At 48.1% G+C, this 17,417-nt stretch overlaps 2 protein-coding genes across 10 annotated transcripts; both read right to left on the reverse strand.

Annotated features, from left to right (window-relative positions):
* Nucleotides 1–560: 560 nt before the first annotated feature.
* LOC27208700 (alpha-actinin, sarcomeric) lies at nt 561–17,395 on the reverse strand. Of its 9 annotated transcripts, none has more exons than XM_044923777.1 (11): nt 17,256–17,395; nt 10,162–10,402; nt 5,701–6,117; nt 5,483–5,636; nt 5,043–5,194; nt 3,186–3,278; nt 2,772–3,122; nt 2,535–2,713; nt 2,435–2,440; nt 1,015–2,149; nt 561–954 (listed from the first exon to the last, which is right to left on the reverse strand). In XM_044923777.1, the coding sequence occupies exons 2-11, from the start codon at nt 10,273–10,275 to the stop codon at nt 796–798; spliced, it is 2,760 nt and encodes a 919-aa protein (XP_044779712.1). In that variant the 5' UTR covers nt 10,276–10,402; nt 17,256–17,395; the 3' UTR covers nt 561–795. The 9 variants fall into 9 exon arrangements, with proteins under 9 accessions (XP_044779712.1, XP_039152687.1, XP_044779713.1 ...); XM_039296753.2 differs by lacking the exon at nt 5,043–5,194 and adding an exon at nt 3,930–4,015 and having other exon boundaries at nt 10,162–10,405; nt 17,256–17,394; XM_044923778.1 differs by having other exon boundaries at nt 5,109–5,194; nt 10,162–10,405; nt 17,256–17,394.
* On the reverse strand, nt 14,011–16,122 carry LOC27206369 (protein ultraspiracle). Its single transcript, XM_016173116.3, has one exon. The coding sequence runs from the start codon at nt 16,120–16,122 to the stop codon at nt 14,605–14,607; it is 1,518 nt and encodes a 505-aa protein (XP_016037760.1). The 3' UTR covers nt 14,011–14,604.
* Nucleotides 17,396–17,417: the final 22 nt, after the last annotated feature.

The following is a 17,417-nucleotide window of genomic DNA, read 5'->3' on the forward strand; positions in this document are numbered from 1 at the left end:
AAACACAGTATCCACAAAAAATCGCTTTATTCATCTTTCGTTATGTGCGTGGTGTATATGGATTGTAGTTTTAGTTCTGAAAATGTGAAAATATTCGAGATAGTTCGAAAATTGCTGATGAATAAATGTCTACAGTACTTGTGTGAAAATAGAACAGTATTCCTATTATCTAGTGGCCTCTCTCTCTCTATTTCTCTCGCTCTATCGCCATCTCTGTCTGTTTGGTGGAACCTCAAGGTGAGTGAGCGGAAACGGAAGTAGTCTAATTCCCCACTTTTGTCAGGTTATCGCCCCTATGCTATCCATTTCGTTGTAGACTCGATGAAAGTAATTTCGTTCAGATTTCGATTTGTTTTTGGTTTTTATGTATGGATTTTGTTTTTATTAACATAAATTTCAAAAAATAAGTTTTAGCTTTTTTTTTAGCGTTTTTTTTGATGTTTTGGACTTGGTTTTTGTAATTAGATTTAAATATTCGATATGCACTTTATGGTTGCCTTGCTGTTTTACAAATGTTTTAAATGTATGTGTGTTTCATTTCATAATATGTTTTTCATTTGTTTTTGTGTGTTTTGTATGTGTGGGTCGCATACATCGGCTCGAGACGGAAATTAATAAATATATTCATCCTCACATGATGCTTTGAAGTTCTTCTGCAGCTACCGTTACGAGTGTAGGTATAATAAATCTATGTTTATTAATATTATTATTATTAAAGTTTATCATTATTATATGATCTGGCTCTGCGCGGGTTCGCCGACGCAGTCCTTCGGATGCGGGTGGTGCCCTGCGCTCTTACAAGTCGGTCTCGCCGTAGAGAGCTGTGCTGAAGGACATGTAGTCCAGGGCGCCGGGCACTCCGTTGGGTCCCTTATAGGGCGGCATGCGCTGGATGCAGTACTCGGCCTGGTCTGGCGGCAACTCGCGGCGCAGTTCGTCGGGCAAAATGTATGGCTAAAAGAACGAAAGAAAGGAAAGTTACATACGTTACGTTATATATGTGCATTAACTCACCTTGTCGGCTGCCAGGATTCGGAAGGAGTCGATGACTTGTTCGGCAGTGTCGGTATCGGTGCTCTCGCGGGTCATGAAGTCGAGGAAGGCGTCGAAGTGCACGTAGCCAGTGTTGTTCGGATCGACGACGGCGAGGATGCGCTGGAAGTCCAGATCACCCTGGCGATCCTTGCCAATCGAGTAGCCCAGCGAGACCAGGCACGACTTGAACTCCTCAGGCGACAGTCGGCCGGTGCGGTTCTTGTCGAAGTGGTTGAAGCTACTGCGGAATTCGTTCAGCTGCTCCTGGCTAATGCCCTTGGAGTCGCGGGTGAGAATCTGGTTCTCCACCTCGTTGATGTTGCGGTTGATAGATGTCAGCAGCTGCTCCCAGCCGACGCGCAGCGTTTCCATCGTGTAGTTGGTGTACCGGTTCTCGAAGATCATCGATTCCTGCACCGCTTGGTGGATCTTCTCCAGCTCCTCAATGTTCGGCTTGTAGGCGTAGACGGCCTGCTCGTACTCCTTGAGCCTGTGCAGTTGGTCCTCCAACGATCCCTGCAGTCCCATACCGATGGCCGTAACCGCATCCATTTGCCGCTCGATCCAGGGGCCGACAATGTTGGCCTTCTCGGCAAACTGACGGCGGAGCATCTCGTTGTTCTGCTGCTTGCGCAGCTCGTTGGCCAAAGTCTGGTCGCGTTGGGGCACCAGTTGGCGGACGTCGCTCCACTTGCGCGTCATGTCGTTGGCGGTCAGGGTGGTGTAGGGGTTCTCCAGGCCGCCGGGGATCTGGTGCTGCTTCACAATCGACTCCACTTCGCGGACCAGGTTCACGATCAGGTTGAACTCCTTGTCGGCCTCACCCAGGGTCGCCTTAAACTGGTCGTGCGCCTGGATCAGGCCTTGGATTTCCTCCATGGTGTGTACAATAAACATGTCCACAAGATCCTCGCGCGTACCATCCAGCCAGTTGTTGAACGGCGCCGCACGCTTCGCGAACTCCAAATGCAAGATGTCGATCTTCTCCAGGATTCGCTCGGCCTCGTCTAAGGCGGTGCGCCTGCGCTGGGTAAGAGCACCCAAGCGATCCCATTGGTCGCAGATGCGCTGGCACCTGGCGTTCACAGACACACAGTCATGGTACTCCAGAGTGCTGTGGATCAAAGCTCGGATTAGTGGGGATCTCTGTTCGAACAGGCTGAGGAACTTAGATATCAGATGGAATGGTGAACGCTGCGAGAATGGATGGGATAGTCGGGTAATAGTATTGCCAGTAAACCTAACCCATTTCCGTTAGGACAAAAACCTGATATAGGCACAATTGGCGAACAAAAGATTAGCCTAAAGGAAGCATGGAAGGAACATCCATATGCTAAATGTCTGGCAAACTCTGGTGTCTGGATGGATGACTGATCGAGGATGTGGAATTCTACCTAACCTCACGCTGGACGGAGATAAGAATCACCATTGGCCATCGGTGGCAGCAGGCGGGGATAAATCGAGATTAGATAATAGGTTCGCCCGGGGCAGAAACTTACTTAAGCTCCTGGGCGATGGCGGCAATCTGCTCCACGCGATCCTGGTGGGCGGCCAGGTCAGACTCAAAGGCTTCGTGCTTCTTCTTGAGGGCCTTCAGCTCGTTGAGCTTGCACTGGCGGAAGTCCTGCGACTGCAGCATCTCCTCCTTGCCACGCGTCCAGTCCTCGTGGGCATCGGCCTGTGGATGGCATTCAAATAATAAGTTGGCCTTCACGCCAGCTAGGTAGAAAGCTCACCTTGTGCTTGAACTTCTGGGCCAGATGTTCAAGGCGCTCCAGGCGCATGGTCTCGGCCAGCAGCCATTCCTCAAAGGCCTTCTCGGCCAGCTCCAGGCCCTTCCACGAGTTGGAGATGTCGGACACGGTCTTGCCCTCGGTGGGCAGGTAGGCGGGCCGGTTGGACAGGCGCAGCTTGGTCTGCAGCGTGTTGAAGTTGGTCTCCAGCTTGGCCTTCTGCTCCACACGTGGTGGCTTGTGCTTGCGACGGTAGGTGCGGTACTCCTCCAGCTTCTTCTGCACACCTGCCAGCGAGTTGTCGGCCTGGCGCGAGTTCAACCAGGGCATGGTGCGACGGATCCACTCCAGCAACTGTGCGAGTGTGTAGGGATATTGGTCAATGGAGGGCGTCTACTTGCTTGTTTGACTACTTACATCACTGGCCAGACGCTCGTACTCCTCCATGAGGCGTTCGTTCTCCTGGTTGACCTTGAGCACCTTGCAGATCCGGTTGGCAGCGGTTTCCGCCTGTTGTTGCACATGGTTTCATGGTTGGGTGGGTGGAAAAGTGGGTTGCACATTAGAAGGCTTTAATCGTTTCGCTCTGAGTGTGCGTGTATGTGTGGGCACGGAACCAACTCAGATTTGGAAAAGCGAAAACAAGACGAACAGGAAACAGGAACACTGGGCGCCGCGGCTCAGCTCAACTCAGCTTCTATGGCAATGAACTGAACTGAACTGGGTGCCACATATAAATAAAACGTTGCAGGAAATAATAGAAACGAATCAAGCATCAATGAACTGGGCAAGAACTGGGAAAGCACAGGCCAAGGCCAAGGACTCCATTGCAGTCAAGCGGTTTTGGGATTAGAATGCTCTGGCGAATCTGCAGTTAGCATAGCGAGTGGTGTTTTCTATTGTGTTTTCTTTGCCAAAATGACTTTAATTAGAAGGCAAGGGACAAAGGAATTATTGATGGCCCCGAATTGTAGGACGATTTCTGGACTATCTCATTGAAAGCTGTCCTTCGTCTGATTCCAATCATATCAAAGATCCCTGCTCGGGCGCCATCAACAGATGGGGACGCAGGGGGGGGGGGGGGTGCAGTGTCCTGCTTGTGTGTTTCCTTGTGGAGGGGGAGACTATGAAGGGACATGGGTATTGTTTCGTATAACAGACCTTTTGGGCGCCACTGAAGCAGTGATAGTACGAGGACACATACGTCATCACCGCCCGCTCATCGGGCAAAGCTGTATTCTGGAGATCTGTGAACGTGTGCGTGTTGTTTGGTTTTTATATTTCAGGAGGGTTGTTGTTGTAGTAGTTGTTGTTGTTGTGGCGATAGCAGTTGCAGATTGGTTAATGGCAGTTGTTGGTTTTTGATGAGCAGAGCGAGCGGAGCGCGCACACAGAGATAATAAAAAGAGAGAAAGAGAAGAAAGCAACAAACATACAAATGATGGTTAGTCCCAACAGGCATCAAACACTATAACTATTTTTTGGGCTTATGCTAAGTTAGTGGACATCTCAAGCATGCCGGCGCACAGGACTCGAGCACCCGAACCGCGATCGATTGGGTTGACTTCAATCTATCAGGGCTCGGGTATCGATTCCAAGCGCCAAATCGAACACTTATATATATGCATATGGAAAGCCAAATGCGTTGCAGGTTATTGACAGCATGCATTGCGCACCGTACGGAGAGGAAAACCTTCTAATTGAACTTTCAAGGATGAAGGTCAGAAGGTCGATTGAACAAAGAGTGCTCTCTTGTCAGGATAACCTAAGGTTTCTCCGATTGAAGGTTCAATTCCTCGAGCTCCGATTCGTTTACGAGCGCAGTTAGTAGGAAGGCTGTTAGCATCTGGCAGTTGCGGTTGCAAACGCGGATGCGGGAACGAACAATATGCATATGCACGAGGCCAACGCAAATCGAATCAAGACAAATCCAGGCGATTCAAATATGATATAGGAAAGGGCGCGATTTCGTGGCGATCCGCGCTGCCCTTCTGGTTGCTGTGGCTCTGATTTTGGCTTGACCTTGGCTCGACCTTGGCCCCGTACCGCTGCGACCTTGGCAGTGAGAGCACGTTCGAGCGGCGCCTTTGGCCAAGGCCCGCGGTGATGGGGAAGAAAGGAAGCGACAGCAGCAGCAGCAGCAGCGGCAACATCGCAAAATCGCAAAAAATATACTTAGAACGAGGAAGGCATATGCTCATATATAGATATATGTATATAGATATGCCGCGCTAGAGCTAGATATTTAAGTGTATCGTGGTGAAGTTTAGTCACATTGTAATTATTCGGGACGTAGGTGTATTGTCTTGTGGGTTCGGGTACATGCGTCACATTTCCAACCTGTTGAGCTCCCTGGAAGGCGTGGTAGTAGCAGGAGACGTACGTCATGATGGCACGTTCATCCGGTTTCGGAGTGTTGATCAAATCTGTCGTTGTTCACCAATCGCAATGATTAGAGCCAGAACCCAACTGATAGCTTACGTCTACTAGTCAATCCAGCGAAAAAGCCCCCATCCGCTATTATCGCCAGTAATGGGAGGAGTATCAACTTAATGGTACAATTTTGTATCTAACTTATGGTGAAATCAAATGATAATTAGCTTCCAAACCTGTTGCGATGTACGAAACGGATTCATTTCGGTTTTTACTTTATGTTGTACTCTTCCCATTACTAAACTTTACTCATCCTTGATAATTAGTCCCAAAACACTCACCATCTGGATCCAACATGCGCGGAATATCCAGGTACTTCTCGGCCACATCGAAGGCAGTGTTAAGATTCTCCAGAGGATTGTCTTTAGACAGCTTGGCGTAGTCGATTAGATCTGGACGATGGCGATGGATAAGGGCGCAGAAGGCCAGACCATCCTACAAGGGAACAATAGTGTATTTATGCAACTGACAACAATCGCAGGACAACTCTGAAACTCACCTTGAACGACAGATGGAAGTTCTGTACGTTGACGTTCTTGTAGGGAGCCGTCTTGCGCTGGCACCACAGCAGCAGACCCTCCTTGGCGGTCATCTCCTCCACGGAGATGTCCTGAATGGCGAAGCGCAGGATAATCGTCCAGATCATACCAAGAGTCATCTTCAAGTTGCCATCGACGATCTCCTCGGCACCAATGGAGACCAGGTGGACGCCCTTGGAGGCGATGAAGTCGAGAGCCTTGTTCACGTTGGCGATCTTGTGGAAGCGCATCTTGCCGCGATCGGGCTTGGGCAGCGTCTCGCCGGAGATCACCTCCAGCAGCAGCATCAGTTTGAGGCCGTTGCGGAAGTCCTCCTCGATGTTGTCGATGGCTGTACCGGCCTTGCGCAGATGGCTATTACACCAGGCGGTAAATGTCTGCGGACGTGACGTTGAACATTAATAATATTTCACAGAAATGTATTCTTTGGACGGGGATTAATGGGCAGAACTATCACTATGACAAAGTTTAATTCATTATAAGCGCCTCCTACTTAAAATCACCCTTTAAACAATATCTTCAGTATAGTTGATGCATTGATCTACTTGCATTTGGCAGGCGCCAAGTCTTGAAGGCTTCTCAGCAGAACCAAAAACCAGAATTCGTTGGAAGATTTGGGAATCGCGATTCGGGACAGCTGATCGCTGATGACTGCCAGCTGATGCTGTTGTAGCTGTTCCTGTTTTTTTCGCCACCCATTTAGGGCAGTCCCAGCCCAAAGATCTTTGTTGGCGGCTCTCGGCTTGGAGCTGTTCCCCCTACCTCCCTTTCGCTCGCGACCCACTGTTGCTGCAACTGCGGCTGACAGTTGCAGTTATTTTTCACCAAATGGGGACAGACAGACGACGATGGAGCAGCCAGAACAAAGAGAAAACAAGAAAAGACAGCGGGCGCACATGTGTATGTATGCATGTACATATATAAACCAGTTCTTTTTTGCACACACTTCATTATTTCGGCGGCCGAAACCCCCAAGTCCCCACCCACCCAATCGCCCTATGTGTTCGGTCTTGGTTTTGTAAGTTTACAACGCGGAATTCTTATGGAGATTTGCTTGGCCCGAGGGGGGTGCTAGCACGCCCACTTTATAGCTATGTGTGAGTGTGCGAGATCATCCTGAAATCGGTTCCCATTCACAAACCCGAGAACTGGGCTTTGTCGGCTGGAAAATCCGGAACAATCGAAATGAAAGGGATGAGTAGGAGAATAGAAGCTGCTTGGCCTAATCGATTGACAAATGGGCTGCGCTTATGGCCGTATATGCATTACAATGGATCACCGCTAGAACGGGATCAGAACGGGGAACTGGCGAGGAGCATGGGCTCCACTTTATTGGCCATTAGCTTACAGTTAGGTGCGTGAGACAAGAGAGCGGCGGAGATCCGAGGAGAGACCAAGGCCCGATTTAAGCTGAGAACGAGAAATGCAACTGTTAATGCCCCTCTCACGTAACGATCACAACGGTTGGTGGGGACAGATTACACATTACCCACTCTAACAATAACAACTTGAACTAGGCCAGCCGGAGAGCACCAAAACAAGTCGCTCCGGCTTACCGCTAGGCTCCATCATCCATCCACTCGAGCCTCTGCCGGCGTCGACGTCGGCGCCAATCCACTATGCGGCATCCAGTGTTGCCAGCACAGCTCGGGTATTTTCCCGTTAAAAATACATAGCTCATTCTTAGTGTTATACCGCAGCCAAAGGTCCCCCTTAAACCCCTTAAAGTTTATATGGGTTCTGCGGCGCCAAGGATAAAAGAACTTTTTCAAAACATTGCCCTTGTGATATTTTTATTATTCGTTGATAATTTCCCACGTGGGTCATGCTGGTAAAAAAAGGTATTTCAATGGCACAACCATATACAACCAATATGATTTTGGGTTGGTTTACTTCTAGGAAAATAGAGAATTGCTTTAAATATATCACAATTTTTGGGACGTGCCTGCAAGGCCCCAACGCCTTTTCTCTCTCAATACCTGGCAACACTGACGGTCGCAGCTACTCTCTTCGCCTGATCTGTTGCATTCCGGTAACCCGTTTTCGCCTCTGATCAATTACCGTTATCGGGCAGCGGCGTTCGCGTCGACGGCAGCAGAGGCCAGTGGCCTGCGTCTGCGCCAGCGCGGATTGCAGTGCAACGCTAGAGTCGCCTGGACCAGCCTACTGCCTCCAGCTTCCATCTTTCAGATCTACGATTGAGCAGTCTTTTCGGCCGGTCAAGGCGCACGCGTCGGAATCAAGAACAGCCAAACGCCAGACGAGCACAGACGACCGACGTCCGTCCGCCTTCTTTTCCCCAGTTCAGATTGAAAAAAGCTTTTTGGGGAAAGCTCTAGCAGGTCTGGCAGTCTGGCAGCGACGGCAGCAACGCACTCGCTCTTGCACACCCATTTTTAGCCGAGTGTAATTTGAGCGGCCCCATAGCATGGACTCATTCGCACTTGGCCAGGCTGGGCCAGGCCAGCGGATGGAGGAGGGTGGCAACCTGGCAACCCTGGCCGCTGATCCTCCTCATTCATTCACACCTTTGGCATACATGAGTCACGCGGCGGAGCCTCACCACCCACTTCCACACCCACACCCACACCAACGCCCATTCCCTCTTTACACCTTTTGTTGCGTTGTTGCGATCAATGTAAACACAAAACAGAAACAATTTCGGTGGCTGTTTTCTTTCTTTTTTCGGCTCTCATTATTCAGCAGCTGACGAATTCCGTTCGGTAATTTACGGTTACGAAATACGTATATCGGACGAGAGGAAGAGAGAGACAGTCGGAGAGATGGATGCCACGCATACATGTCCGATCATGTCAAGCTCAAGTCATTCGGCGACCGCCAAAAATCTTCATATTTTCGCTTTATTTTGCATTTTTTTTTCGGCTTTTTTCGATCTTTGTTAATTATTTTCAGTTTCGTTAGTGCGCCAGCGATTTGTCATTGCATTTTCGCCATGCTTTATGAGTGTGGGTGGCTGATGAATTTCGGATACAGATACAGAAACAGATACAGATACATGGCTATATTCTGAATCCGAATCGCGTGGAAATGTGGTGCATAGGAATGCTGTCTATTTATAATTGTCAATTTCATTTCACCACCTAGGCGTCGTGTCAAAAACACAGCCTTGCACTAAATTTTGGCTGGCAATTTATAGAATTATGTATATAAATAATATATCTCTAGGTTAGAGCTCTTGGGTATGGAATGATATGGGCAAGGGTGCGGGCTCCACACCATCCTCGATACACTTGCCTTTAGGCTATCTAACGTTCCTTTCGGCCTTTTGGGCTCTTATCGCCTACGACCTTCAGGTCTGCTAGATGTCCCCACCTCAATTGCCACCTACTTATGGAGTGGATCGGTGTTTCCAGCTTTATCTGAACAGTGGCAATTAGTTGCTGTTCTTCTTCTGACGCCATTTGTATAACGGTATGCTTCCGCTGGCACACAACGACAAACAACAAACAAACAAACAAACATGCAAACAATCTGAACGACGAAAAAAGAAGATGAAAGGGATGGCAGGGGTAATTGATTGGAAACTGTTTGGAAAATAGATTGATAACCTTCGGGTTTCATTGGGGGCTCTTTGGTGATGTTCAGATCACTCTCCCCCACAGACAACAACGGTTGGTGGAATCGAATGAGATTTTCGATTTTCATAATCATCAGAGATCGAAGGCTTTTGGATATAGGTTCTATATGTACTACGTATATATGTATGTATAGTTCCTGTACAGCAACAAACTATTTTCGTGCTATCTTCAAACATTGCTAGAACAACAAGAGCCATGAAAATCAAGAAAGAAATATTCTATTTTTAAATCGGGCCGCTGAGCTTTTTTGTAGTTGTTGTTCTAGCTTTTTTGTGTTAGTCCCATATTGTTGTTGTGCTTCTTGTGCTGTTGGCTCGGTAAAATATTGAAACATAATCGAAAAATATAGAACCCAGACAGACCAAAGAGCGCATATCCAACACATACGAATGTGAACTGCGGCTACAGTGGGCATTCGAAAATTTGCCAACCAAATGAGACTTGCTATATGTTCTTTTTCCCGAAAGATTCGGGGTCTGTTCCAAATACATCACAAGGTTAACCCTTCGCTTTCACTTTTTTTTTTGGGTGTTAGAATGGAATGTTGCATATTTGTACATAAGTTTTGGCCTCAGTCTGATCGAGCTTCGTAAGTACTAAAGAAGTTCCCCTTTTATTTATGAATCGATTTTTCTCTAAGTTACAGTCTTATTGGAGTATATTCCTTCTTAAAGACCTTTAGTGATATCTTTCTAAGAGTTCTTGGCAATTTGTTCTAGTTGCTGCAGCTAGTGATCAAATGGGAGAGGAAGACATCAAGGATATGTACAACCACATTCAGGGAGCTTTGGGGATTAGGATATGAAACTGAAGCGCACTCACCTTCTTCTGTTGCTTCTCCCACGCAGGATCGAGCAGGCCCTCGCGCTCCCATTCCTCCTCCTGCTCCATGTAGCCATCTCCGTACTCCATGGAGAGTCCGTTCTCCATCATCATCTTGTGGCGCTGTCAGATGTCCCGCTCGCTCGGTATATATCTATATCGTTCCCTGTCCCGCTGCACACTCTCTCGCTCGCTCTCGCTGCTGCTGGTGGTGCTGTTGTTGTTGGTGATCCAGTTGCTGCTGCTGCCGAAGGAAAACGGAGGTTGTAGGTGGGATGTGGCAAGTTGTTGGCCTATTGGCCTGGCCGGTTGTTCTTGTTGCCGCGGGACACTTTACGGCCAAGGCGTTCGACTTGGTTTGTATCTGGTTCGATTCTCGGATTCGGTTTCGGATTTGGATTCTGATTCTGACTCTGGACAGTCTCTATATAACTATGCCTGCCTGCCTATACGGTGCGTGTGTGTGTGTTGCAGACTGATTGATTGATTGATTGACCGATCGATGGCGCAAAGCTTGCCCCAATCCTGCAAGCTCTCTTGAGGAGAGAGAACAGCAGCGACAACCTGCCACAACAGGTGGTTGCCGCTCTATTACCCGCTAGCCCGCTAGCCACCTAGCCCGCTTAACCAATACCCGCTTTCCTTAACCGATTCCCGCTATTATTCCGAGTTGAGGCAAAAAATTGAAACATGAATTTGGACTGGCAAAATAGTTGTATAACACGTTAATTTGCTGCTTAATTATTTTTGCGTTTGCTTTGCTCGTTCTGTTGTGTGTTTTCCGCGCTCGTTCCGTTTCGTATCGTATCGTATCGGTTAAAAATAGTATGTTTTGAAAAAGTTTTATTTTCGGCGTCAACGTCAACGCAGCGAAGGGAAGTGGGCGGGCCGGGGGCGGAGAAGGACGGTACGGGATTGGTACATATTTGAAATAATTTTGAGAAATAGCGCGAATTCGGATCGGAAATCGGAACTGATCCGGTAAATATAGATCGATATACTCTCGGTTCGTTCCTTTTATTGTGTCTAGTTTTTTATTGGTAGCACTTTGACTCTCCACATAGATCATATATACGCACATATTGTTCGGATATATATATATAAAGATATATGTGGCTTGGCATATATAACCATCGCACGCACACGCACACACACACACCTCACACACATGCACAGTTTTCGTTACTTATATTTTGCTTTGCTCGTTTTTTTTAATATTTCGTTTTTATATTTATTTTTCAACAAGTACAAAAAAATAACCCAAAAAAAAAGAAAATAGAGTATAACGAAAGCAAGTGAGTCGGTTAGCCAGATATATATATATGTACACATATATATATCTATATCTACTCGTGTGTGTGTAGTCGAACCAAACAAAAACAAAAACAACAAAACAATCTGTGTGGACAGCAATTGGAGCAATATCTACGTGTGTCGCTTGCGAAGAGAAAGACCCGCTCGCGTTGATAGCCAACTCAAAACTGATGTCGCGCCAGCCAGCTGCTAACTCTGAATACCGTCGCAGTCGTCGTCGCAGTCGCAGTCACCGCCGCTGCCGTCGGCGCAGCAACACACCCCACCCGAACCCCCCATCCGACCCACCTGCCCCACATCGCCCACCGCACCACAGCAGCCGTCGCAGAGGAAGAAGAAAAGTCTGCCGTGCAGCGGGAGCATCGGATCGAATCGGATCGGTTTGGATCGCTTGCCATAGCCGAAGACCCCAACATCCGAGCATCCGAGCGTCCAAGCATCCAAGCATCCGAGCATCCAAGCATCCGAACATGCGAACATCCGAGTCACGAAGAGTGGAGCGGCAAGAGTGCCGGAGTGGGAGTGGGTGGCAGAAGAAAGTATGAATTCGGCCAGCATAAGCGTACGGTTCGTGGGACCCTTTAGTTGAAAGATGAAGTGCGGGCATGCTGCTTTCGCAGGCTTTCACTCGTCTCGATTACAATTTAATTAACGCAAAATCAACACAATTCCGATACACACTGACTATGATGAATATATATGTACGAATGTCCTGAACATGAGTTTGTTGAACGATCAGGTAATCAGGACCTGGGCATGAGTCAACTCGACGCAATAGACTGTCTTCTAAAAGCAATGGGTATCGGCAGTTGCGAACTCCTTCTTTCTGGTCTTTGCTCATTTGCAGCTGCGGTGCTGCCTGCTCCCCTTGCTTTTGCTGCGGCTGTGACGAAGAGAGCTCTCGGACGGACGCCCATTAGTGAAATTGGTAGGAAAATGCAGTTGCAGGCGACACGAAGTAACGCAAAGAAAGTAAGAGAGCTCAAAGGGGGCACCCTGTATGGCGTATGCTGTGCGCGATATGCGAAGACGACAACAACTTGTTGGCCCCTACGTCAGCGCGTCTGTCGCCCCACCTCCCTGGTTTTCTCCTCGTCTGTCAGCGAGTCTCCGCGGTTCAGACAGCATCCACCCATAGCCCCCCTCGTGGGTTTTCGGCAAACGCCCCCGCATAACTACGAAAATAGCAAATTGTTAATTTCGCTTCGAAAACTCTTTTCCAATACACACACGAAATCGCAAATCGTCGAAAAAAAATGGAGGGGGGTATTTGGGGGGAACACATGATTTTATTGGCATGCTTTCATGGTTTTTCCGTGCGAAACATTTCATTTTTCATTCCACATTTTTTAACACGCTGCTACATAGGACTATTTGTGTGGGTCTATTCTTCTTGTCGGTGGAGAGAGATGAAATTTATGAAATTTATTAAATATGCTCGCCACACACAAAATCAAGGATAGCTATTAGCTAGACCAATAAAAACCACCCACAATAAGTGTGGACACACTGCCGTCTCTCTCTAACATTCCACCCCTCTCTTTCACTCTGTGTGGGAGCTTTCAAAAGCTCTAGATCTTTTGTGTGAATGGAGAATCTGAGAATGCGTTCACGTTAAATAGCCAGGATCTCCGACGGCAAAGTATTGTATCCGTCGACTTGTCCCAATTTACAAATATTCCTTTGGGGCGAGATATAGAGATAAGATACAACGATATAGACAGAGATAGAACCTCAATTTGCCTATTTATAGAACATAATGTGCGTCGTCAGCGGCGAGTTTTGTTCTTTTTTCAAAAACAATATCTATTCTTAGTCGCTGCTTGTGCGTTAATACCATATTTTTGTAAATACATACTAACATACATTCCCGCTGAGACATAAATTTTATAAAAATTGACCAAATGCCATCTGAGAGGCCGCAACATCAAGGTGAGGAGTGGGGACCATCAGGCGATGGTCCACAAACCAAAAATCAATAGCTAGGGGACGCGAACAAGGCGTACAGTGCGGTTCGAAAGCGAAAAGCGATCCTTTCAGAATCACAATAGAAGGGATTTCTAGTTGGTGAACATTTTACACATTAGAAGTACAAGATAGCGAACTCGTTGGGATCATCATTTGAATGAAATCTAATCTTGCTTTAAAACCTTTAAATGATGGTAAAATAAAATAAATTGCTTTAAAAATGCGCAATAGTTTTTAAATAGACTGGCTATTTTCGAAGAGTTTCCGCAGTGAACTTTATTTATTACCTCCACCTAATTATATCACAGATATATTAAAAAAAAAAGAAAGCCACCCAAGGGCCGGCAGAATAACTAAGTTAACTAGTAATACTAATAATAATAATAAAACTGAAATATTGAAACATCCGCGCAAATAGGCATGGATGTATATACATTTCCGCCTTCGAGAAAGTCACTCGATTTCTTCTTACAGTCCCGAAACGCACCGCTTATATACGCAAATAAAGCCATATATTCGTGTGGACAATGGGATTAATCGCAGATCCGCAGATAAAACGACCATATATCTTGTTATGCAGTTTATATTTTTTATACATAGATATATTTTGTTGCTTTTCGTCTGTAATTTCTGTATCTCGCATCTAATTGATAACGTTTGGGTAAATTTATGTTAAAAAGTAATTACAATTGATTTAGAACGGGGCCAGCACCGCAGATATGCGCCTGCTGACATATATATTTATGCTGAATTTGTATGTTTACATACGTCTGTAGATCATAACTATGCATTAATTTTAACCGTTATTTTAATATCTTTACTCGTTTAGCTTTAGCTTTAGTTTAACTTTTACTTTGCTTGTGTGCATTTTCTCGTTCGTGTTTTGTGTTCTTTTCAAGTTTTGGATTTTGTTTGTTTTTCGTTTACTGGGACATAAACGTCGAGGAGGCTAATCTTCATCTTAAGGAAAACATTTTCTATATCAATAATAATAATAATATTAGGTAATAAAAAAAAATAAACAATTACATACACATTTTGCGTAATATTAGGGGGGCTTTTTTTAGGGTATAAGGGGATAGAGAGGAGAAATGCAAACAAACGCAATCACAATGAAACATTTTTCGGATGGAGAACGGGGGCGACTTTATAGTCGGGACCCTACTCCAGTTTCATCGCCAGGCCGGGCGGCGGCGGCGCCTCCAGCTGCTCGAGAAAGAGCTCCTCCAGCGGCCGGTCGCTGGTAATGCGGAAGAGGAACAGATGATCCTGGCACTTCAGGCTGATCGATCGCAGAGCGGGCAGACGCAGCAGCAGTTGCGCAAAGCGTCCATCGTCGCCCGGATGTTCTAGGCGGCAGTGCTCGTCCAAGCAAGCGTACACCTTCTCGCGGCACATCTCGATCTCCGCCCGGCTCTTGATCCCGCGTATGTCTGGGTTGTACAGTATGATGGCCTTCAAGCAGGACAGCTCGCGTCGGTCGAGATTCAGTCGCTTCATCTTCACACTCAGCTCCGACAGGATGCGGTCGAAGATGGCTGACACACCGGCCTTGATCGCACTGTTGCGATGGTACGAGAAGCTCTGGTTGAGGAACAGCTGCTGTGGCTGCAGGCCCGGTGATCGTCGCTCAAAGGAGCCGTCGTGGCCTAGTCCACCGCCCCCGCCGCCGGCACCGCCGTCATCCAGCGAAACGATGCTGCACCAGGCCACGTTCGCAATGAGCAGCTCGATCCAAGCGGCTTTTAGCAGAATCACCTGGTCGTCCAGCGGCACCTGGGCAAAGTGCGGCATCATGCGCGCGTATTCGACCATCTGGAAGAGCTGTTTGTTGACCACTTGGCACAGGGCCGACACGGCACCCTTGTAGTCCGGCTGGACTGTGGAATAGGGACCAACGCGCAGGAACGTCAGTGCACGATCGCCGCACTGGGTCTCCGCTCGCTGCTCGGCCTCTATGATGCGCTCGATCGAAAAATCCCTGGACACGCTATTGGTCATGAAGTCATCGGAACCGTTGCCGCTGCCCATTCCGCCAGAAACGCCGCCTCCTCCTCCTCCGCCTCCAGAGCTGGATCCGCCTACCGAACCTGGACCGCTACTGCCGCCTCCGCTGGCGCTGAGCCTACCCGCCGCATTGCGGGCGCCGCGTTGACGCTCCTCCTGGACCGCCTCGCGCTTCATGCCGCAGGTTAGGCACTTCTGGTAGCGGCAGTACTGGCAGCGGTTCCTCTGCCGCTTGTCTATGATGCAGTTGCGGTTCTCCCGGCAAGCGTATGTGAGATCCTTGCGCACTGTGCGCTTAAAGAAGCCCTTGCAGCCCTCACAGCTGTACACGCCGTAGTGCTTGCCACTGGCCCGATCCCCACAAATGGAGCAAAGGTGCTTGCTGCCGCTCAGCGGATGGTTAGGCGGATACTGCTGCTGTACTGCAGCGGCTGCAGCCGAATTGGGCGCCTGCGCCATTTGGGCATCTCCAGCACTGTTGTTGTTGGAGCTGGCGGAGTTGGAGCCGGGCAGCACGTGGACCATGGACATGGCCTGCATGAAAGGCACCGGACTCTCGGCCTTGGGCGAAAAGCTGCTGTTGTTGCTGTCGTTCAGCTGCGAGATGTCCGGCTTGACCTCCTCCTTGATGTGGCTCAGCCGGAAGCTGGCGTCCTGGTCGCAGTTGTCCATCCTGGGCTTGTGATGTGGTGCTGGGTATATTGGGGGAACTGGGGGCAGCGCCTCCTCCGCCTACCGGTTTCTTCTTGCTCGTTCTCTTTGTGTGTATGTGGTGTGTCTTGGCTCGCTTTCGCCTCTCTGTTGGGGTTTCACTTTGCCAACGCCACCGTGTCCGTCCGTCCGCTTTTCGGTCCGTTGGGCCAAGTGGAGCAGGTTGCAGTTTCGTTGTTGGTGGGGTCGTTGCTGCATTTACATAATCTTGAGCCGATGGAGCCGCGCACTCTATTCGCTCGCCTCCAAACAATTGCGCTTTTTACCAACAAACAAAGAATGCCAGACTTTCTGACTAATGAATAAATACCTTTTTTCGCGTCGACATTTTTTCTCAACAAAGACAATCTCACCACAGCGACGCAACTCACCAACGTAGGGATGGACTGTAACACAGGTTGCGTCGTCACGAGTCACAGTCACGACTGCTGAACACTGTATAAAATTAACAACGGCGATGGTATGACCTTAGGTCATATGGTATATAAAGCATCTATAAAATTACGTACTCCTCTTTTTAATTAATGCACGACATAAGTACATATATCGGTCTCTCAATTGAAGAACAGATTCGTGACTGGGCGCAATCGCATCTCTAACTCACCACAAAGTGGAAAGGGCTGTTTTCCAACTCACGCAAACAGTTTTAAGTGGGCGGTAATGACCCAATTAAAGCACTAATGCCCATCGCAGCTCCCGCAAAAATAAGTGTTTTTACTTTGGTAACCAATGCGCAATCAATCAATCAATTAGTTCAGTCGAAAACCAGAAAACGGGAGTAGCGACAGCCCTGGCGGCGCCATTGCGAAACTCACCGCACCAACGGCGCATGCAACCCTGCGTCAGTCTGGCTCCCCTCCTCACCGCCTTGCCACCCACACAGTGCACAAATAATTTAGCGCCGCTGCAATTATGCAGAATAGAAATGCAAAATGGAGACGTGAATGTGCGCCAATTTCACCGCTGCCGGCGGCAACCTCGGCCCCAAATCGCAAACGCCGTCGCCGAGAATCGAGCGGTTAGGCTGCTGAACCGTGAATCCAAGACCAAACGGAACCAGTATTGGGCGAAATGCAAATGGAAGTGCAACTTACTTGCAGCCAGTGGCTTTTGATGCGCCGCAAGGTAATGGTTGTTTATTTACTTTTTTACTTGGCTATCAGTTATCAGTGCTCGCGAGCACACACACACACAGGCACGTCACTGACACGACACACCACACGACGCTGATTTAATTTGTTGCAATCTCTATTGTA

Source organism: Drosophila simulans, chromosome X (genome assembly GCF_016746395.2).
Source record: "Drosophila simulans strain w501 chromosome X, Prin_Dsim_3.1, whole genome shotgun sequence".
NCBI lineage: Eukaryota > Metazoa > Arthropoda > Insecta > Diptera > Drosophilidae > Drosophila > Drosophila simulans.

Bases quoted from the DNA above. Each gene is read 5' to 3' on its own strand.
- LOC27208700 (XM_044923777.1), bottom strand. From the start codon at position 10,275: ATGATGATGGAGAACGGACTCTCCATGGAGTACGGAGATGGCTACATG. The intron at 5,637-5,700 runs GTGAGTTTCAGA...GTTCCCTTGTAG, and splicing joins ACTTCCATCTGTCGTTCAAG to GATGGTCTGGCCTTCTGCGC. The intron at 5,195-5,482 runs GTGAGTGTTTTG...GAACAACGACAG, and splicing joins GCGCATGTTGGATCCAGATG to ATTTGATCAACACTCCGAAA.
- LOC27206369 (XM_016173116.3), bottom strand. From the start codon at position 16,122: ATGGACAACTGCGACCAGGACGCCAGCTTCCGGCTGAGCCACATCAAG.